The sequence below is a fragment of the Sinocyclocheilus grahami genome, unplaced genomic scaffold, assembly GCF_001515645.1.
Source record: "Sinocyclocheilus grahami isolate Dianchi unplaced genomic scaffold, SAMN03320097.WGS_v1.1 scaffold338.1, whole genome shotgun sequence".
Lineage (NCBI taxonomy): Eukaryota > Metazoa > Chordata > Actinopteri > Cypriniformes > Cyprinidae > Sinocyclocheilus > Sinocyclocheilus grahami.
In genome coordinates, this window is record NW_015505517.1 from 300,131 (window position 1) to 323,436 (window position 23,306).

Consider the following 23,306-nt stretch of genomic DNA (forward strand, 5'->3'; position numbering starts at 1 on the left):
TTTTTTTTAGGAACAAAGATGTCAATTCTTTCTCTACTGCAAACAAAACACACTGAACAAAATTATAAACGCAACACTTTTGTTGTTGCCCCCATTTTGCAGATAGATTAACTGTATGGTGTTAAATAAACATACAAATTTATGGTTCAAAATGTATGATCATTTACACTCAAATGTATTATTGTCTAAGGTTTTTGCATATCTCATGAAAAATGAGGGCAAAAACAAAAGTGTTGCGTTTATAATTTTGTTCAGTGTAATTCATGCAATATGTATAGCTACTAATATCTTATCAAACATTTCTCTCCCCACAGAAAACGTGCCTTTCTGTTTCTCTCAGAAAAACAATGACCTTCTTTACAACAATGCTTTCTTTTGTCTCTGAAATGAAGCCCAAGCCCTTCTCATCCAGTAGAGGACGCAGTCGTTCTGATAACTGGGCTTATACACCCCACGTTTAAGGTGATGTCCTACGGTTTGCCAGCGTGCTTGGCAGTTAAGTTCATCTGCCGGTCGAAGTGAGCAGTGTGAAGCAGCCTGTGTATGGATACCGAGGCAGCGTTGGCTCTGAACAGAGGAAATGACATAATGACCCTTGAAGTCCCTGCCCACGTTCCAGTGCTCTTCGAGCAGCGTCTTATGTCCCGGGGTGTGGTCTCATACTCCGTTTACCAGCGCTGGAATCTCTCAGCCCAACTTAAACATCCTCCAGATTCACATCTCTCGTGCGCTCTCTAATTAGCTCCATATGATGAGACTGATGCTCTGCTACTAAACAACGCGCAAGGGAAAAAAGGTAATTTTTCTCTTCTGATGAAAGATAAAGTACCATTCTTTCTATGCGATCTCAGCAGAACTCAGCAGCTCGTGTTCTTTCTAGGACTTCATCATTAGAGCACATTTCTCCAGTTCTCCAACGTTTACACTGGCTTCCAGTAAAGTATCGCATTGATTTAAAAATGTTGCTTCTCACATTTAAGGCACTTCACAACCTTGCTCCACCGTATCTTACTGAGCTTCTCCACATCTATACTCCTTCTCGCACTCTCAGATCTTCACACTCGATCTCTCTTGTGTCGCCGCCGCGTGTACGTTTAAGCACCATGGGAGCAAGAACTTTTAGTTTTGCGGCCCCTCGCCTATGGAACTCTCTCCCCCCCCAATATACGGAACAGTGACAGCCTTCATACTTTTAAATCTCGTCTCAAGACTTATCTTTTTACCCAGGCTTTCTTATGACTTGCTCTTATTATTGCTCTTGTAAGCCTTTATTGTATTTATGATGTATGCAGTTGTGCTGTTGAATTTTGTAATGCTGGCAGGACTTGTTTATTAAATGTTACTGTTTTTATTTAAACCATGCAGGTATTTAAACCATTCAGCACTCGTGCGCTCTCCAGAGAGAGCACACTCAACAATTGCCCCATTGTAAAAATAAAAATACACCGCATGATCAAACATTTAATTACATATTTGTGGAGAAAAAAAAAAAAAGTCAAAAAATCCCCCCCTCCACCACTCGACTGAATAGAAAAAAAATCTTAGTCACCTAAGAGGGGAATTCAGCCCATTTTCAAAAATGAAACTCAGGCCCTGAATGAATGTCTGTAAAAATCCTGATTAAAGTATCACTATAAATAATTCTACATGTTAAAAAGAAGCCTTTTTTATCATGTAGATAAAAAAAGGCCCTCTAAAACAGAGAGGGACACTCTCTGTTAGGAGAAATCTCGCCCGCGCCATGAGAAAGTCAGTATTTTAATTTTCTTAAATAAAAATCGCCTAGAGATGCCAGAATTCTCTATTGCATTCTGTTGTGCTCCTATGCACATGATGTTCAAATATGCTGTGCTATGGTATGCTGAGGAAATCTCTCTCTCTCTCTCTCTCTCTTTGAAGGGCCTTTTTATTTTAAAAATGTGCTTTATGTGCCTTTTTCTGTTTGCTTGGAGGCATTTGTAAACTGCAGTAATAAAATAACTTGACATTTTCAACATCCTTTTAGATAATTTATTTTTGTACCAAATTATAGAGTAGTATGGATAACTGTATCGATAAGCAGTATCGTATCGGTATCGATAAAATGTAAACGATACCCATCCCTACCCCGGAATCGATCGCAAAATCCACCGAGGGGGACCCCTCTGGGACCACATGCTGAGGGCCCCCAAAACACTAAACACGCCCCTGCTTATGATACCAAGGCAAATAAAACGAAACATTTAAGTGAAACACACAAATGACCAGAAGAGAAAGATTTATCAATACGGTGAACGTACATCAGAACCGAATCTGTACTTTTAAAAAAACGAATTGACAGCTGTACCTGCCGGTGAGTGTGAAGTATAAATCAGGTTGAACTGGTAACTTAGTCCAAACAAGGCACGCCCTGTAGTGTAAACCTAGCACAGATTAGTAGTTTCTCTCCATGTTTCTGAATGATTTTTTAAGTAAATTAATAGTTTTGATTATTTCTACGCACACTCATATTTTTGGTTTCCTCACTTTTGAAGCACTTGGCTGTTCTGGATTATTTGTGGACTGACTATAACACCAACCAATAGCTTTCGAGACCGGTTCTGAACGATCCTTTCATTGGTTGAACCTAATGAACGAACTGGAGTAATCTATATATCAAATAAATGAGGCATCTCGTTCGTAAACGAGAAATCATTTATTTTAATATTGTCTTCTTAATTATATAAGGTTCTTATTATCGAAAAAAATTATTATGTTTCGATCAGCTTAGTGTTTTTAACAAATTCAGTAAATGATTCAATGACTGCAAATGCTGTAATGCTGCAAAAATCACTTGTTGCCAGGTACTTGCTAAACACGAGAACTTAAATCAAATCAGTGAACGACTCTATTCAGTGAACTGATGCAAAAGATTTGAGTAACTGGAATGAATCAGAATCCCCTCGTCTAATGCAAATAGATTTTACATTTTATCAACCTAGAAGTAATCTGGTTCATTCCTACTCGTATGACTGCAAATATTTGTTAACAGTGTTTGATTTAAATCAAAGTTCACATTATTTTAAGCAGAGTATGCAGATAACATTGCACCCTCAGACTGAGTGTGCTTATGCCAAAACACACAGTAGACACACAGCAACATAAGTAACACTGTGACATTTCGGTTTTAGCCTTTGCCCTGTGTCCTGAGAGACTTTCACGTGTAAGAGCTGACATTAATGATAGGGACAGGTCTCATCTTGCTCTTTGTGCCAGCTAATGGTCTTATTTTTCTCACAAACATTGCTCTTTTTTTATTATTTTATTTTAAGGATTTTTCAGAGTAAACATAGAACAAACAAACAACATTGTCTCAGACTTCACACGCACTCACAAAGAAAAAAAATTAAGAAATAGAAATAAAAACGAAAATAAAAAGAAATAAAAATACACGTTTAATACCTTAGACATAAATTATAATGCTTACAATAATAAATACAGGTTCAGTAACTAAAGGTACCATATAAAGAGCTGCAAAACAGTCAATCATTAGAAATGCTTGAAGGTAATGTACAACTCAACCCACATAGGAAACATTAGACATTGGTTTGGCTGCTAGTTTGTCTAAATATCCGAGAAATGATCCCCAGACAGCAGAAAACTTCTCAATGGAGTTAGACCTCAGAAATCGGAGTCTTTCCATTTGTATGACAGAAATCATGTCCATAATCCAAATTTGAAAAGAGGGAGGTGAAGATGACTTCCAGTTCTTTAATATAAGTCTCTTGGCCACGATCATACCCAGAGTGAGGGCCTGTTGTAAAGTTTTTGGAAGGCTAGAGGTGTTCAAACATTGCTCTTAAATGAACTATTTACTATTGAAAGTTGCACATCCCACACAGTAATGAAAGAGCACATTCCTCACAAAGACATGAAGTGGCTGGGTTTTCTAGTTCTTGATAGAAACTATGCCATTCGCAAGATTTTATAATTTTACTTGAACTCATACAGAAAACAAACTGAGCACAAAAAAAATAGTTTCTGGAGGTTTGGTTTATAAGAAAAAAACCCATTAAAATTAAGGGTTGTACTCATTGGCTTAACGATCCAGTCACACAGGTTCTCGAGTCAGAACGGACAACTTTTATGATGCTCTTTTGTTTGTTTTGGTGTTTAAAAGTCCATACGAACCTGAAGACTCTTCAAAATCTCTCATTTTTTGTTCCACTAAAAAAAAAAAAACAGCATGGAGAATAAATAATGACCTTTTTTTTATTTTTAGGTTAGCTTTTCAGGATCACAAAAAGAGCTTTTGAGAAATTTAGAAGTTTGTAAAACCACAATGTATAAAATATAATAATTTAAAAAAAAAGTACTAACCATTTCCACAACATTCAAGTGGGTTGATGTGGAAACAAGGAATGAAAAAAAACTAAAACCTGAACTTTATTCCTCTTTGTTGCAACCATGCTATTTGAATATTGGCTCAGGTAGATTTTCATATTTCGAATAGAGTTTTTACAGGTGCAGCATAATTTAGGAGGTGTTTCCATCTTTATTCATGAAAACAGTCTTCTGGTTAATATGATACAGCTGCCAAAGTTATTTATATTTATCTTTTTTTCTCTCTCTCTGCAGAGGATTTAGCGGAGACAGAGACGTCAAGACTGTATGATAAGGATGGGAATTCTTCAAGTGCTGAAAACTCAGTTGCTGTGCCATCTCATTATCTGTTATGTGTTCCTAGTCAGTGGGTTCATTATCAACCTGCTGCAGATTTGTACTCTACCACTGTGGCCCATTAACAAGCAGCTTGCACGCAAGATCAACTGCAGATTGGGTTATTCCATTTCTAGTCGTAAGTCCTGCAAGCTGTCACATGTGAGCTCACATCTTCCAAAGAAAGATACCGATATAACCAGCCATGATGCAACAAGTTTCCTGTGCTTATTTTGTCTGCACTGAAAAGGAAGTGCCAAAATCACATAAAAATAGTAACAAATTAAAAAGAGGTCAATAATATTTATCATGATTATCATGTCTCACCTGTTTAAGACAGATTGCATTGTCCCACAATTGTATTGTAGGATACACAAAAACTCAAGCCATTATTATATAACAATGTTGCGCTGAGGGTAACAAAACAGGAAATTTGTATTTTTTGAATATTACAAATTTTTCTAACATATATTTACATACATACAAAGATGATGAACTTGTTGGACTACTACACATTCATGAATATGTAAATGCATTCTGCATTATGAATATATGCATCACAATTCAGTATGTATTTTTTTTCTCTGTTTGTTCAGAATTGGTGGCATTATTGGAGTGGTGGTCCGGGACAGAATGCACACTTTACACAGCTCCAGAAAGCTATAAACTTTATGGCAAAGAGAACGCCATTGTTGTCCTAAATCATAACTTTGAGATCGATTTTATGACTGGCTGGACCTTCTGTGAGAGATTTGGCGTTTTAGGGGTAAGACAAAAATACAGTCATATAAAAAAAACTTGCTTTCAGACATCATAACAAGTGTGTGATTCTAAATGATTCTTAATTTGTAGTAATACAAATTTTTAAGACTCAGTATTGTCATGATGCAAATAGATTGTTAGATGGTGTCATGTGATTGTCATATTTTGCTTTTAGAGCTCAAAGGTGTTGGCAAAAAAGGAACTTTCCTTTGTTCCTGTGATTGGCTGGATGTGGTACTTCCTTGAGATCGTCTTCTGCAAAAGGCAATGGGAAGAGGATCGCAAGACAGTAGTGCAAAGCCTGCGCAACCTTCGGGATTACCCAGAAAACTTTTGGGTATATTTGTGAAATCTCATTCTGGTCATTTTACTAGATTTCAGATTTTTCTTTTCCTTTACTTTAACCACACAATTAGTTAAAGGAATAGTTAACCTGTTCACACAAAAATGAAAAATCTGTCATGATTTACTGACACTCATGTTCCAGCTCATATGCTGTTATTTTTTTCTGTGGAACAAAAAATGCGATTTTTAAAAAAAATTAATATTAACGCAGCTCTTTCCATGTGATGATAGTGTTTTTGCTCTAAAAAAAGTACCATGGAAGTACCAGTAGTGGTAATAAATTTGTTATTCACTTGAGCTTTTTTTTATTTTAGCTTTTCTGTCTCCTTTGAAAATTGATATTCAATTTTATGATGCATCTATAGTTCCTGTTGCACTGTGAGGGCACACGATTCACAGAAAAGAAGCACAAGATTAGTATGGAGGTGGCAGAGAAGAAAGGTCTGCCCAAACTCAAGTACCACCTTCTACCTCGGACCAAGGGCTTTTGTGTCACAGTCCAGAACCTCAGGGGAACGGGTGAGAGCTTCTTTGCCTTTAAGTAATGAGGAACCCATAGCAACATTGCTTTTAGTGAAAGTGACGTGACATGTGGCCAAGTATGGTGACCCGTACTTGGAATTAGTGCTCTGCATTTATACCATCCAAAGTGCACACACACAGCAGTGAACACACACACACACTGTGAACACACACCCGGAGCAGTGGGCACTCGGTGCCTTGCTCAAGGGCACCTCAGTCGTGGTATTGAAAGTGGGAGAGAGCGCTCCCTGCCGGTACGAGACTCGAACCCGCAACCTTTGGGTTACGAGTCCAACTCTCTAACCATTAGGCCACGACTGATTATGGCTAATCATTATGGCTAATTTGGCTAATTGATAATCATTATGGCTAATCAGTCTGTTGATGTCTTTTCAATTTACATTTAAGTGAAAGAAAATGTATGTTTGGCTGATGTAGCCTCTAAAGATTTGGCTCGCTGACTTGGTTTGTGTCTCCTCTGTAGTTACTGCGGTGTATGATTCAACACTTAATTTCAGAAACAACGAAATGCCAACTTTACTAGGGGTGCTCAATGGGAAAAAGTACCATGCGGATTTATATGTGAGGTAGGAATGAAAGAGAATTTTCTTCACATTGCCCTTTGGCAAGATTTAACAGCCTGTTGTTTTTTAAATACTTTGTGATAATGTCTTCTGCTATAACAAAGTTCAATATGCAGTCTCCATAATCATTTATAAATGTTTTAGTTTAATGACCTACTTTATGAATATGTTGTCAGTTGCATCATTAAGATAAACCGTCATGGATTTCCTTGTGTGTTTATTAGGCGAATTCCTCTGGACACAATCCCAGAGGATGAGTCTGAATGTGCAGCCTGGCTTCACAAGCTCTATCAGGAAAAAGTAAGTGCACTACCTGCATTAGTTGGAGGTGTTTTTGTACTGGTCAGTGTTGTTTCAATATAGTACTATAGCATGTATTAATATTTTGAATTAGCTTTTATTTTTATATTTATTTTAGTTTTTTTAAGATTTATTTTTGGCATTTTTATTTTGATAGGACAGTATAGCAGTGACAGGAAGCAAAGTAGGAGAGAAAGAGAGGGAGAGAGAGCTATTTAGCTTGATTTTAATTTCAGTTTTAATACTTAAAGGGATAGTTCACCCAAAAATGAAAATTCTGTCATTAATTACTCACCCTTACTCGTTCCAAACCCGGAAGACCTTTGTTCATCTTCGGAACACAAATTAAGATTTTTTTTATGAAATCCATGAGCTTTCTGACCCTGCATAGACAACAATGGAACGACCACGCGCAAGGCCCAGAAAGGTAGTAAGGACATTGTTAAAAAAAAGTCCATGTGACATCAGTGATTCACCCATAATTTATTTCTTTGCACACAAATATTCTTGTAGCTTCATAAAATTACGGTTGAAACACTGATTTCACATGTCGACTATTTTAACGATGTCCTTACTACCTTTCTGGGCCTTGAACATGGTAGTTCCATTGCTGTCTATGCAGGGTCAAAAAGCTCTCACATTTAGGGTGAGTAATGACAGAACTTTTATTTTTAGGTGAACTATTCTTTTAAACAAAAATTTATTTCTGCTTTATTTCAGTTAATGAAAACATTTTAATAGTTTAAGTTATAGCTAACAAGAACACTGGTGCTGGTATTAGCATTTTAGTTAGTATTTTCATATCATAGTGGATAAACGTGGGCATTGTGTAATTTTTGTTGTGCTATCTCACACAGGATGAATTCCAAGAGCATTACAGACAAACAGGGCGTTTTCCAGGTGCCATTACAAGCCCTCCACATCGACCTTGGGCCCTGCTGAACTGGCTCTTCTGGGTTTGCTTGCTGGTCTATCCTCTCTGCATGTTACTGCTGCAGTTGCTGCTATCAGGATCCACCTTCACTGTCGTCTGTACATCAGTCTTCTGTCTAGCAGGTACTTGGGATAAATACAAGGGCGCGGGGTGGTATTTTCATATTGATCAGAATTTAAGATGGTGTAACTAATAGCAAAATAGTAAAATTGCAGCTGATTTTTTTTAGTCAAAGGAATTTTATACTGCTGCTATTTTCCTCCAATCTGTTTTTTTTTTTCTTCAAAAAATAAAAATATAAAGGAGACCAATTAGGTGCTAGAGCAGTAAGTATATCAACCATTTCTATCTGGATTTACTGCATGCTAGTCAATTCATAAGCGCATGAATGAATGACATTTTAATGCATTTAAAGTGCCCTTAAATATGATAGCATGTGAGCACAGGATTAAAGATTAATTTCAGATGTTAAAGTTTCATCTAAACACTAAATGCACATAAAACAAATCAGATATGCTATAAGAAATCATGCATCTACTAGATTTTCTGTTTAAATTAAGCTTTCATTTCTTCTTTACTTAAGTACAGGGTTCCCACACCTGTTGACCAAGGAATTTCAATGAGTTATGATTACTGGGGAAAAATTTATAGCCAAGTATAACTAGGTCCGTAGTGTTCTAGCATTCACAAATTTCACAGTCACAAATCTCCCTGACTTTTCCATTTAAAATTCCCTGATATTTCTAGGTTTTCCATGTCCATGGGAACCCTGTTGGTATTATGATCTAATGCAGTGGTTCTCAGCCTTTTTTCTCTGGCAACCTTGGTTGAGAACCACTGATCTAATGAATGATATTATGAATGAGCCCTAGTTTAGTTATGAAGCATGCTAATGTGACTGGCTGTTGTGCTGTAACTGATGAATTTTCACTTTTATTTTCAGTGTCAGTTGGTATGCGCTGGATGATCGGACAGACTGAGATTGACAAGGGTTCCAACTACGGAAGAGATGCAAATAAACAACAACTGAAAGACTGTCATCCACCAGGGCAACAAGATCATGCTATTGTACGGTCATGAGGGCATTTTCAGAACAGGAACTGGCATTAGCTAAGTGAAACCACCTTCATGAATGAAATTCGAGGAAGTCGCCACATGAAGTTTTCAGAAAGAAAGCATTTACACATTAAGGTTTTTTTTTTTTTTTAAAGACAAGTAGGCTATTTAAAAAAAATGGTCTGTTTATTAATATTCTTTTTTTTTTTAAATATTGCAAACACTGTTGGAGGAGCAGAGAACCAGCAGTTGATGCTTGTGTGAGAGCATGTTTGAGTGCAGCAGCAGAAAGGCGGAGTCAGACTGGCCTCTTCCCTCTCATTGGTTGATTATGCTCTTGAACACACAGATGGTAAAGGCACGCCATTGGCCAGCATAAGGCAGAGCCGACGCAGCACAACTACTTATAGGCTTAAATATGACTTGTTAACAGTGGGCTCTGCAGCAAGACAAAAATACAGTCATATAAAAAAAACTTGCTTTCAGACATCATAACAAGTGTGTGATTCTAAATGATTCTTAATTTGTAGTAATATAAATTTTTAAGACTCAGTATTGTCATGATGCAAATAGATTGTTAGATGGTGTCATGTGATTGTCATATTTTGCTTTTAGAGCTCAAAGGTGTTGGCAAAAAAGGAACTTTCCTTTGTTCCTGTGATTGGCTGGATGTGGTACTTCCTTGAGATCGTCTTCTGCAAAAGGCAATGGGAAGAGGATCGCAAGACAGTAGTGCAAAGCCTGCGCAACCTTCGGGATTACCCAGAAAACTTTTGGGTATATTTGTGAAATCTCATTCTGGTCATTTTACTAGATTTCAGATTTTTCTTTTCCTTTACTTTAACCACACAATTAGTTAAAGGAATAGTTAACCTGTTCACACAAAAATGAAAAATCTGTCATGATTTACTGACACTCATGTTCCAGCTCATATGCTGTTATTTTTTTCTGTGGAACAAAAAATGCGATTTTTAAAAAAAATAAAATATTAACGCAGCTCTTTCCATGTGATGATAGTGTTTTTGCTCTAAAAAAAGTACCATGGAAGTACCAGTAGTGGTAATAAATTTGTTATTCACTTGAGCTTTTTTTTATTTTAGCTTTTCTGTCTCCTTTGAAAATTGATATTCAATTTTATGATGCATCTATAGTTCCTGTTGCACTGTGAGGGCACACGATTCACAGAAAAGAAGCACAAGATTAGTATGGAGGTGGCAGAGAAGAAAGGTCTGCCCAAACTCAAGTACCACCTTCTACCTCGGACCAAGGGCTTTTGTGTCACAGTCCAGAACCTCAGGGGAACGGGTGAGAGCTTCTTTGCCTTTAAGTAATGAGGAACCCATAGCAACATTGCTTTTAGTGAAAGTGACGTGACATGTGGCCAAGTATGGTGACCCGTACTTGGAATTAGTGCTCTGCATTTATACCATCCAAAGTGCACACACACAGCAGTGAACACACACACACACTGTGAACACACACCCGGAGCAGTGGGCACTCGGTGCCTTGCTCAAGGGCACCTCAGTCGTGGTATTGAAAGTGGGAGAGAGCGCTCCCTGCCGGTACGAGACTAGAACCCCGCAACCTTTGGGTTACGAGTCCAACTCTCTAACCATTAGGCCACGACTGATTATGGCTAATCATTATGGCTAATTTGGCTAATTGATAATCATTATGGCTAATCAGTCTGTTGATGTCTTTTCAATTTACATTTAAGTGAAAGAAAATGTATGTTTGGCTGATGTAGCCTCTAAAGATTTGGCTCGCTGACTTGGTTTGTGTCTCCTCTGTAGTTACTGCGGTGTATGATTCAACACTTAATTTCAGAAACAACGAAATGCCAACTTTACTAGGGGTGCTCAATGGGAAAAAGTACCATGCGGATTTATATGTGAGGTAGGAATGAAAGAGAATTTTCTTCACATTGCCCTTTGGCAAGATTTAACAGCCTGTTGTTTTTTAAATACTTTGTGATAATGTCTTCTGCTATAACAAAGTTCAATATGCAGTCTCCATAATCATTTATAAATGTTTTAGTTTAATGACCTACTTTATGAATATGTTGTCAGTTGCATCATTAAGATAAACCGTCATGGATTTCCTTGTGTGTTTATTAGGCGAATTCCTCTGGACACAATCCCAGAGGATGAGTCTGAATGTGCGGCCTGGCTTCACAAGCTCTATCAGGAAAAAGTAAGTGCACTACCTGCATTAGTTGGAGGTGTTTTTGTACTGGTCAGTGTTGTTTCAATATAGTACTATAGCATGTATTAATATTTTGAATTAGCTTTTATTTTTATATTTATTTTAGTTTTTTTAAGATTTATTTTTGGCATTTTTATTTTGATAGGACAGTATAGCAGTGACAGGAAGCGAAGTAGGAGAGAAAGAGAGGGAGAGAGAGCTATTTAGCTTGATTTTAATTTCAGTTTTAATACTTAAAGGGATAGTTCACCCAAAAATGAAAATTCTGTCATTAATTACTCACCCTTACTCGTTCCAAACCCGGAAGACCTTTGTTCATCTTCGGAACACAAATTAAGATTTTTTTTATGAAATCCATGAGCTTTCTGACCCTGCATAGACAACAATGGAACGACCACGCGCAAGGCCCAGAAAGGTAGTAAGGACATTGTTAAAAAAAAGTCCATGTGACATCAGTGATTCACCCATAATTTATTTCTTTGCACACAAATATTCTTGTAGCTTCATAAAATTACGGTTGAAACACTGATTTCACATGTCGACTATTTTAACGATGTCCTTACTACCTTTCTGGGCCTTGAACATGGTAGTTCCATTGCTGTCTATGCAGGGTCAAAAAGCTCTCACATTTAGGGTGAGTAATGACAGAACTTTTATTTTTAGGTGAACTATTCTTTTAAACAAAAATTTATTTCTGCTTTATTTCAGTTAATGAAAACATTTTAATAGTTTAAGTTATAGCTAACAAGAACACTGGTGCTGGTATTAGCATTTTAGTTAGTATTTTCATATCATAGTGGATAAACGTGGGCATTGTGTAATTTTTGTTGTGCTATCTCACACAGGATGAATTCCAAGAGCATTACAGACAAACAGGGCGTTTTCCAGGTGCCATTACAAGCCCTCCACATCGACCTTGGGCCCTGCTGAACTGGCTCTTCTGGGTTTGCTTGCTGGTCTATCCTCTCTGCATGTTACTGCTGCAGTTGCTGCTATCAGGATCCACCTTCACTGTCGTCTGAAAAGCTCTCACATTTAGGGTGAGTAATGACAGAACTTTTATTTTTAGGTGAACTATTCTTTTAAACAAAAATTAGAAAAAGAAAAATTTATTTCTGCTTTATTTCAGTTAATGAAAACATTTTAATAGTTTAAGTTATAGCTAACAAGAACAACACTGGTGCTGGTATTAGCATTTTAGTTAGTATTTTCATATCATAGTGGATAAACGTGGGCATTGTGTAATTTTTGTTGTGCTATCTCACACAGGATGAATTCCAAGAGCATTACAGACAAACAGGGCGTTTTCCAGGTGCCATTACAAGCCCTCCACATCGACCTTGGGCCCTGCTGAACTGGCTCTTCTGGGTTTGCTTGCTGGTCTATCCTCTCTGCATGTTACTGCTGCAGTTGCTGCTATCAGGATCCACCTTCACTGTCGTCTGTACATCAGTCTTCTGTCTAGCAGGTACTTGGGATAAATACAAGGGCGCGGGGTGGTATTTTCATATTGATCAGAATTTAAGATGGTGTAACTAATAGCAAAATAGTAAAATTGCAGCTGATTTTTTTTAGTCAATCTTTTTTGTCATCAAGCAACAAAGGAATTTTATACTGCTGCTATTTTCCTCCAATCTGTTTTTTTTTTCTTCAAAAAATAAAAATATAAAGGAGACCAATTAGGTGCTAGAGCAGTAAGTATATCAACCATTTCTATCTGGATTTACTGCATGCTAGTCAATTCATAAGCGCATGAATGAATGACATTTTAATGCATTTAAAGTGCCCTTAAATATGATAGCATGTGAGCACAGGATTAAAGATTAATTTCAGATGTTAAAGTTTCATCTAAACACTAAATGCACATAAAACAAATCAGATATGCTATAAGAAATCATGCATCTACTAGATTTTCTGTTTAAATTAAGCTTTCATTTCTTCTTTACTTAAGTACAGGGTTCCCACACCTGTTGACCAAGGAATTTCAATGAGTTATGATTACTGGGGAAAAATTTATAGCCAAGTATAACTAGGTCCGTAGTGTTCTAGCATTCACAAATTTCACAGTCACAAATCTCCCTGACTTTTCCATTTAAAATTCCCTGATATTTCTAGGTTTTCCATGTCCATGGGAACCCTGTTGGTATTATGATCTAATGCAGTGGTTCTCAGCCTTTTTTCTCTGGCAACCTTGGTTGAGAACCACTGATCTAATGAATGATATTATGAATGAGCCCTAGTTTAGTTATGAAGCATGCTAATGTGACTGGCTGTTGTGCTGTAACTGATGAATTTTCACTTTTATTTTCAGTGTCAGTTGGTATGCGCTGGATGATCGGACAGACTGAGATTGACAAGGGTTCCAACTACGGAAGAGATGCAAATAAACAACAACTGAAAGACTGTCATCCACCAGGGCAACAAGATCATGCTATTGTACGGTCATGAGGGCATTTTCAGAACAGGAACTGGCATTAGCTAAGTGAAACCACCTTCATGAATGAAATTCGAGGAAGTCGCCACATGAAGTTTTCAGAAAGAAAGCATTTACACATTAAGGTTTTTTTTTTTTTTTAAAGACAAGTAGGCTATTTAAAAAAATGGTCTGTTTATTAATATTCTTTTTTTTTTTTAAATATTGCAAACACTGTTGGAGGAGCAGAGAACCAGCAGTTGATGCTTGTGTGAGAGCATGTTTGAGTGCAGCAGCAGAAAGGCGGAGTCAGACTGGCCTCTTCCCTCTCATTGGTTGATTATGCTCTTGAACACACAGATGGTAAAGGCACGCCATTGGCCAGCATAAGGCAGAGCCGACGCAGCACAACTACTTATAGGCTTAAATATGACTTGTTAACAGTGGGCTCTGCAGCAAGGCAAACAAAAACACCATTTTAACAAAAAAAGAAAATTAAAACCATCTCTACTGTGACTTTCAGCCCCAGGTTTTCTTAAGTGAACACTCACTGAAATTGTACATACAGTCAATGCCAAACTCCCTCCATCTCCCATTCTGTGATGCTTTGTGCGGAGAACGTCCCTTGAATTAAAGTCTCCTAACGTATTCCCTGTGACTCAATCACCAACAAAGTGGCTACTAAATTTCAGCTTTACAATATGCTTTGTACAAAGAAAAACCCTAACCCTATCCTTACAGTATGTACATAACGCACTCGCGCATTTCATCCCATGTTACTGTACATGTAAGACTTGCCCCGCTTTTAACGTTGCGAGGGGCTCGTATCGAGCAGAGTGCATCTGTTTTTCCTTCTTCCTCCCTCGTGTCGTGTGAAGTAGTGCTAGCATTTATGTAAACAATAAAAGAATACACGTCTTTCCCCGTCACTCTTCATCTGTGCAGACCTGCAATTGAAAAGACATGAGATTGATGTGTTAGTGCCGTTTCCATCAGCCTCATCCAAGCAGCTGACAGCATGATATGGTCTACCTCAACCCTCTGTAATTAGTGAGGCACCGAAATTAATTTTTTACCTAAACCAAGATTCAAATTTCTATTTAGCCCAAAAAACAAAAGTTTATTTAATAATCAATTAGAGCACATTTATTTGATAATCAACAAACAAATAAAAATGATAAGCAATTAAATTGCACATAAGGCAAGTCTTCATATCAGCTTTTTAAATTAAATAAGTTTCTACTCCAAATCATTGTTGAAATATAAACTCATATAAACTTTCTTGACAGCTTTATTCAACCTGTTAAAGGCAGAGTAAGTGATTTCTGGTAGCCAATGTTGATATTTGAGTTCTCTCCAGCGCTGGAAAGCTGATCCGATATTTACACGGGTCCTACTTCTTGCCTTATCGTTCCGCAGACGTTTTCCTCTTTTATTTTTTATCCGCCATCTCTATCTTTCTGTCGCTCGGCTCGGCTAATGTCCGTCCCATGCACTGAACGCGCTCTCCTCCACATCACGAATAGACACTCCCCTTATTGCTGATTGGCTACAAGTTTGTTTTGCGATTCGGCCCGAATCAGTTTTCTAAAGTGTTTTTGAAAAATCACTTACTCTGCCTTTAAGATGTTAAAGAGAATCAAAATGACATTGACTGATTGAATTTTGTTAGAAAAGTGACCCGAATTTTAAAGCTAAGACTTTGTTTAATAGTAAAGTATCTGAGCACAGAGCTTATCGCGATTATTGGATGGTAGGCGCACTACAAATGTTTTTGTGAAGTTGTTCACGTATCAACTGAAAACAGCATGGACTAAAAGATCATTCAAATGAATGTTCATTAAAAATGTAAAATCAATATGGTCAACCCAAGCCAAGTTTTCATCCATATTTAGTTGCCAAATTTTGGTGCATCACTAAAAAAAAAAATCATTGATTGTTTGTGTTTATTGCACAAAGTGAGAATTTAGTTGTGTCAGCGTCTGCTTTCATGTTTTTTCAAGTGTGTAACATGTTGGTGGATGTACTAGACGTGCTGGCTGGATCTAGTTTGGGTAACAGATTGGAAATTTGGCATTCTGTACAAATGTGGCACCAGAAACCAGCGCCTCATCCCTTTCGTATGAGTAACCCTAAATGAGCTGAAGGAAATAACAAGCTGTATGGGCGAGGAGGAGTTCATACCTTGACAAAGGGGTGGTCCAACAGGGCGCTAGCTGTCCAGCGCCGCTTCGGTTCACTCTCCAGGCAGTGGACCAGGAAGTCCTTCCCCTCTGTGCTCAGCTTTTCAGGAATGGGTGGTTTGTGGCCCATTCCCACTTTATACATGATCTGGAAGTTATGCTCATATTCGTGCCACGGTCTCTGAATTAGCAAACAGGATAGAACATGGGTTACTTAAAGTAACATGATTTTTGTAGATTTTTTACACACTAAAAAAACCTGAATGATGGAACTACAAAAACAATCAACTTTAAAGCTGGTGAATACCTGAACTGAATCTTGTTTTGTTGTAATGGGTGGAAATTTGATTAATTACATTTCAGGAAGCCCTATCCAGCAGTACCAGTTTGGTTGTTTGGGCTCGTCTACACATGCCCAAACAACCAAACTGGTTGTAAGAACAAAGAAAATTCCTTTTGATTTGGTGTTGAATGAGAGTGGACATGTCTTCACAACAGATAGCTATCTTCAAACCAGTTTGAGGAAAAGCTGGCACATGGGTAAATAAAGAACAAAACTTAGGCATAAAATATGCACATAGACCAGGTTTTTACCTTTCCAGTGACCATTTCTATAAGAACACAACCCAGGCTCCAGATATCAGCAGCACGGCCATGACCTTCACCCTTTGCTCTTGTGATGACCTCAGGAGCCATGTATGCTAGAAAAGAGAGAAGACAATGTATTTTGTGGTAATTACCACAATGCTACATATGCCAGATAGTGTTCTTTTATTGTTATTCATATAACGGTATTTAAGTTTTTAATTTGCTTTTATTTTTCCATTTTCCACTTTAATTTTAGTTTCAGTCAATTTATGTGCTTTTATCATTTAATTTTTTATTTAGCTTTTATTTATTTCAGTTGTAGTATTTTAATCGTACTTAAACTTATTTCAGTTAGATGCCAAGGCAACATTAATGTTTGCTTAAGTTTTGTAAGTTTAAGTCTCTCATCTAATATTAATATTTAATTTTAGCTTAAAGCAAACTATTTTTGAAAGTATTAGTTAACAAGATTGATAGTTTGCATTTAAGCTATATTTAACACTTAAACGTCCTTTTATATTTTACATTTCAAAATGCTACCATTGTTAAACATTCTCAATATTTATCGATACAACCTGTGATGAGGTAACTGCTGTGTTGTTATTGTTAAACTTTCAAAGATAGTTTTCATTCATTGAAATAAAGTATATTATATGAAAAACTTCAACAACGAAAATGGCAACTAACTAAAACTAAGTAGTAACTAAAACTGAAATAATACAGCTAGATAGAATAATTAAAAAAGGAAAAAAACTAATAAAAATGAGAAAAACTAAAATTTTAATATAACAGCTACTGCAAAACATTAATAAATATTATAAAAGTATATAAATAATACTAAAATAAAGCCGAAATTAAACTTTTAGTGACGGACATTGTGCAACTTTTCATACTGTTCAAGTCTTCCAGGAAGCGTTTCTGCTTGCCTAGTGACCCTTTATCATGAAATATGATGATACCATTAAAAAAGCATAAGATACTCTTTTGTGTTTAATTTTTGACAGCACTGGTGATAAGACAACAGTTTAAAACAAATGTCTAGACCTCCAGCATGCTTCACAGAGCTTTACATCAAAAAGAACATGTCTTTTGAGATCTACAGCAAGGATAGTGTTTCGGTATGCCAGGTGTGGCTTTAGGATACATCACCATACTGTTCAAAAAGTCTGACATGCCCTCTGGTGTCTAAACCTGGGAACTACAACTTTAAGTCTCTCTCACCTGCTGTTCCCAGTGTGCTGTTCACCTCTCCAGGCATCGTCTGAGCATTGTTCTTCAGCTTCACTGAGCAGCCGAAGTCCCCTAGCTTTATCAAGCCCGATGACGTGAGGAAGATATTGGCTCCTGGGACGTAAAAGAATAACAATAAATAGCGATGCAATAAAATAATTATTAGCTAGACATTCCATTAACTAGCTAATTATGAAAATGTCATTTAGTACATCTGCATCTATCATTTTGATGAAGAAAAAAGTAACGGAGAACATGAAAATCTTGATGCAAATGAAACAATAAATGAACACCTTTAATGTCACGGTGTACAATGCCGTGTTCATGGAGCACGTTGATTGCCGTCGTGATCTGCTTGCTGTAGAGGCGGATGACGTGCTCCTGCAGACCCAGTCTAGACACTTCCTCCAGGGTCCCTTCATCACAGTACTCCATAAAGATATACATCTCTTCCTGCAAGACCCAACGGGGAACAATGAGGACTAAAAGTACAGAACAGACGAGCAGACCGTCACATAACACAAACACACAAAGCTTTTTACCCTGTGCAACTCAACACCAAAGTAGCGGACAAGGTTGGGATGTTTGATTCCTTCAAAGATCTTCAGCTCATCCGCCGTTTCCTTTATGGTTTTGTGGTCATTGGGCTGAAAGCGAATCTGGAAGCAAATTCAGTTACATTTATTGAAGTTCTTATAGTGCTTTATATACATGAAATTAATATACAGTCTCAAGCACATACCTCCTTCATGGCCATCAGTTCTCCAGTGTCCACATTGATGCATGTGTAAACTTTTCCATACTGCCCTTCGCCTGTCAACAAAGAGAAAAAGTGTTATAATAATACCACAAAAAAGCCTCTACTATGTAATGTGCACATACCGATGACCACTGACCTATTTTGTTGCCTCTCTGCCATTTGAATGTGACCTTGCGCAGACCCACGTGCATGACGTTGTCGTAGGATTTGGGGGTGTTGCATACCTGTCCGATGATGTTTCGTCGTCTCATGAGCACATAGTGCTTGTCGTCAAAGATGTGTATGGAGCGCCGCACAGCCTCCATAGGGCTCTGACGTGCTGCAGTGTCTGCAGGACAAAAGGGTTGCTAAATACATCATATTTGCAAATCTTCATAATAAATTCTAATAATAAATCATACCTTAAAATAAAAATGCTGTTTAAATGAATCAATTCAAAACTGATTTAAACATTTGTTCAGTCACTGAAGTCTTAGTGTGGTATATTTCATGTATTAAAATGTTTTAGTTAAAATATACACTACAGTTTGAATGTTTGGGGTTGGTATGAATCTTTTAATGTTTTTGTTGTCAAGGCAGGATTTATTTGATCAAAAATACAGTAAATCTGTATTTTTGGGGAATCACGATGTTAAGCTGATGTCTGTTAGCCATCGGCGATGGAATCGCCTATCGGCCCAACCCTAATTGTCAGTGCTGAAATCCGTAATGCTGCTTAATATTTTTGTGTAAACCGTGATACATGTAACAATATAAAATTCTTTACTGTCACTTATGATCAGTTGAACGCATCCTTGCTACATAAAAGTATTAATTTCTCGCCAAAACAGAACAGTAGTGTGTGTACTGTAGGTAAATATTTATTTTATAATACTGTATATAGAACTTTGTCAGAAGGTGTGAAAAATATAGATCTATATACTTGCTATTTTGCACAGATGTACTTTCATCTATCCTCTTTCATGACATGAACTCATCATAATTTATTTTCTTTATTTTACCTTTTAACTGGCTGATGAAGTTGCGGAGCTCCCAGCTGCGACGGGCGGTACTGCTGGGGTCTGCTTTAGGATACGAGGGCTCTGGAAATACAAGTGAAAACTTACGAGAGTATGTTTAATAAAAAAAATGACACTTTGCACAAAGTCAAGTGATGCATCAATACCTTCTCTGTCCTCTGTCGGGCTGGAGTGGCGACTGAGGGATTTAAACAGCAGCTCCGCCGGCACAGATGAGAGACGGTCGTTCTCATGTACACTAGAGACCCTGTGTGGCAGAAGAGAGTCAAATGTTACATACAGTCACAACCTTCGTTCAAACATACAGATTGAGACACATTGCATGCAGTAAGTAAAATGAAACATGTTAGATATGATGAGCATGCTTCACACAGCAACACATAATGCAGATGGAAAAGCAAGCTCTATTCAAGCGCAGCAGTCTTAAGAATCACAATAAGCAGCATTAAGCTCTTTCAAACCATATACAACGACCTCTGCTTCTGATATTAACTTAAAAGTTAATGAACAAGTTATCGGTCAACTACTCTTCAAGCTATTAATAATTGCTTGACAGCCTATATATGCATTGTTTATTCTGATTATTACTGCAAGCAACAAGGCATTCATGCATTACAGTGATTTTACCATAGTTAAGAGAGTTTTAGCCTTTCCACTTGATGCTGTGCCAAACCGTGGTAGAATCACTGTAACATGCAACCTCATTCTTTTATTGCTGTCATAATAAGGCGAATGTGTTGAGTGGCACAATGGATTTTGGGAGTTATGTCAAATATATCAGAGTACTGATTAGGATCAGACATTTTCATTTACTAACGAACAATCCCATGTAGAGGTAGAGGTGAGCTGATCCTTAAACAGCACTTTCAGATCTTTCTGTACTTGGATCAACGTGTATTTTTGTTTCAGTGATGTCCCTGATGGCAGCGGGACAGGGAGTTTAAGCCAGTAATGCGTGCTAATGCATGCCTCAACAGAAGCGCTGGACACTATGAAAGTTGAAAAGATCATAGTTCACCAAACACATTTATCATTCAAGCAAATCATCTGCTAAGGGCTCATACAGTATTGAAGTGCACAGCAATGTGGAATCAAGACAGTTATTGTGGGCTGATTATATATCCAAACTAGCTGGCAAGGAGTTTGAGAAGCACTACATCGCTTTCATGTACTGTACTTAAATGTGTTACACTTAAAGAGGTCTTATAATACTTTTTCTTTTTTCATTATTTTAAATTTGTTTTCTTATTATTTTTAATAATGTTTTTGTGTAATAATTCAGTCGTTAATAACTATTTTCAGCCTCTCTCTGACACTGAATTGAAATAAAAGGTAATTTACTGCCTTTTACTGCCAAGCCTTTTATGCCCCATTTCCATATGAAATGAAATACAGCATAAACGCATTTTTCTGCACTTACACATGAGCTGCAGTTTTGTTGTCTAATATCATTTGTGCTGCCTCATGCTGCAATAATGCAACACCTTTACAATGTGATAATCACAAAATGATTCCATACTGAACTCAACTTTATTTTTAAAGCTGGACATCAGATGCAAAACTCCCTTTTACATGGAGTTTGCAAATAAATGTGTCCTAGCAGTGTGAACACAACCACACTAAAAATCCATTCACTCATTTTCTAATCCCCAAAGAACCTAACAGTCTCAATTATCAAGCCATTTTTTACATTTTCTAAGTATGATGTCATACTGCTCAGGCCCCGCCCATAACTGCTGACGGACTGTCCTGTATTAGCATATTGCCGCCCTCTGTCAATTGTATGCTGTCAGCCATTTTCGCCACGCTCGAGCAGCTGTAGTGAAAACATTGTCTTGTAAACTATGCAGGTGTTTTGTAGTTGGATGTAAACAGTCTTTTTTTTCTCCCGACATGAGAGCCACTGAAGAAGCATGATGTTTTTGATGGTAACGCCCCACCAAATACACAAAAACCAGCAGAGAGGGGCGGGATGAGCAGTAACTCATTATCATTTAAAGAGACATGCACCAAAATGGCTTGCTGTGAACTTGTTTTTGACAAGGTAAAAAGGGATTAGTTTTACACGACCAATGAGGAATTTTAACCAAAGTATTCTTCAGACATTTCATGAAGACCCTAAAGAATCATACCAACTTTTGGTGCTTTTGGCAGTGTGGGTAGGTGCCAAATCCTGCTCTGACGTCGTCTGTGGTTCAGGAGTGGCTTAACAAGAAGAATACGACAAGTGTAGCCAAATTCCTTGACACTTCTGTGTGTGGTGGCTCTTGATGCAAATTTTTATATTTTCCATTTTATTTATTTTTATTTTAGTAAAAATTTTCATTTTTAGTATTTTTTTAATGCCTATATATTTTTTAATTGCAGTTTTAGTTCATCAAGTTAACCTAAATTAAAATGAGAAATTATTTATTTCAGCTAATGCTTACTGTATTTCAATGAAGATAAATGTTTTTATGGTTTTAGTTAACTATAATAATCCTGCTACATACTGCACAAGGCTTAGCGAACATTCACACATTTTCAAAGCATTGCTGATACCTAAATATGACTGGCCATTTTAATATCTTGGCTTTCTGACATAGGAAATCCAAAAAGTATTTCAGAAAGTTATTTTTGCAGTTTGAAAAATATATATTTTTGTACTGAGCTGTTGTTATAAAGGTTGTGATAGTATGTTTTCACACCGCCTCTCGGTAGTTCAAGGAAATTTGATTCCTGATGATATGACCCCTTTAATTTCACAACATCCTGTGTAAAAACAGCATTACTCAGAAAATGCATGTTTTTCTCGTGGACTTGGGTGAGAAAACAGAACATTTTACAGAAAGAGCAGCCTGTTCCAAGTTTTATGTCACCCATCATCCTGTTGTTGGCATAAAACATTTATAATACATTTCAAATTTTTGCCAATTCACTCATGAACCTTAAAACCCACGAGAAATGCTGTTCTAACAAGGATGCAATGCCTAGGATGTTGAAAATGTTGCAGAGCTCTGTCTGGGGTTGAGAATGGGTGGTCCTGACTACCTGGTGTCATTGGGCACGCCGCCGGGTTTGGATTTGGTGGCATGGCCGTGTTCCCCTGGGGGACACAACTGGGGACGTAGATCACACGGGAGACTCCGAGAGCTGTGGTGGAAAAACAGACTGACGGCCTCAGCATTCTGCTTTGGATGATGCGTGCATGTGTGAAAGTGTTTATTATTAAATGAGGCACAGCTTTACACATGTTCTAATGTCAGCATACAAACACAAAACACAACACCCATATGAAGCTCTATGTTGCAGCACAGATAGTGGTTAAAGCATTAATATAAACTACAGCATTAAAAGCAGCGCGACTCATTTAATTAAACCCTTCTTCAGTTTAAACAGAACACAAGGGCATGCATAGGAGGTACATATGCACAAGCATTATAATGGCAGTAAGATGTGCTATTGGTGAAGACCCAGGGCATGACCTACCTGAAGGCCTCAGAATGAGATGAAGGGATAAAGAGGTGTGGGTTTGGAGGATCGCTGTGGCAACGGGGAACTTTGACAGGTCGAGGGCTGTTTCGTGGCCCTGCTGGAAGATTTTGCATCAGATGCCATTATCAATTTACTGCTAAACTCTTACCAATTGCCAAATTAATTAATTCCAAAAATAAAATAAAAATATTTAAAACTATGTAAATCACATAAGCTAAGAGCATAAACAGTGACCTTAAACACTGCAGAGGAAG

General features: G+C 37.4%; 2 protein-coding genes, 1 long non-coding RNA gene and 1 pseudogene across 6 annotated transcripts in view; 3 read left to right on the plus strand and 1 right to left on the minus strand.

The window, feature by feature from the left end:
* The first annotated feature begins 352 nt into the window (after positions 1-352).
* On the plus strand, positions 353-9,623 carry LOC107602944 (1-acyl-sn-glycerol-3-phosphate acyltransferase delta-like; annotated as a pseudogene).
* A 137-nt stretch (positions 9,624-9,760) lies between these two features.
* On the plus strand, positions 9,761-12,407 carry LOC107602916 (1-acyl-sn-glycerol-3-phosphate acyltransferase delta-like). Its single transcript, XM_016295538.1, has 5 exons — positions 9,761-9,957; positions 10,332-10,485; positions 10,974-11,076; positions 11,298-11,373; positions 12,231-12,407. The coding sequence occupies exons 1-5, from the start codon at positions 9,850-9,852 to the stop codon at positions 12,405-12,407; spliced, it is 618 nt and encodes a 205-aa protein (XP_016151024.1). The 5' UTR covers positions 9,761-9,849.
* Positions 12,408-12,570: 163 nt separating this feature from the next.
* LOC107602946 (uncharacterized) lies at positions 12,571-13,769 on the plus strand. The gene is made up of 2 exons (XR_001611084.1): positions 12,571-12,853; positions 13,697-13,769. It is a non-coding gene; the product is annotated as an uncharacterized lncRNA (long non-coding RNA).
* A 251-nt stretch (positions 13,770-14,020) lies between these two features.
* map3k4 (mitogen-activated protein kinase kinase kinase 4) overlaps positions 14,021-23,306 on the minus strand; it is a 34,021-nt gene continuing 24,735 nt past the window's right edge. For 2 of the 4 annotated variants that reach the window (XM_016295574.1, XM_016295579.1), the window contains exons 16-27: positions 23,047-23,149; positions 22,609-22,710; positions 19,725-19,825; positions 19,561-19,641; positions 18,696-18,887; positions 18,542-18,612; positions 18,342-18,458; positions 18,093-18,252; positions 17,791-17,913; positions 16,576-16,682; positions 15,983-16,162; positions 14,021-14,745 (exon numbers count right to left, since the gene is read on the minus strand). In XM_016295574.1, coding sequence (XP_016151060.1) covers positions 14,725-14,745; positions 15,983-16,162; positions 16,576-16,682; positions 17,791-17,913; positions 18,093-18,252; positions 18,342-18,458; positions 18,542-18,612; positions 18,696-18,887; positions 19,561-19,641; positions 19,725-19,825; positions 22,609-22,710; positions 23,047-23,149 — 1,358 coding nt within the window. In that variant the 3' untranslated portion in view covers positions 14,021-14,724. The remainder of the gene's footprint in view (positions 14,746-15,982; positions 16,163-16,575; positions 16,683-17,790; positions 17,914-18,092; positions 18,253-18,341; positions 18,459-18,541; positions 18,613-18,695; positions 18,888-19,560; positions 19,642-19,724; positions 19,826-22,608; positions 22,711-23,046; positions 23,150-23,306) is intronic. The other 2 variants (XM_016295577.1, XM_016295578.1) reach the window with 2 other exon arrangements.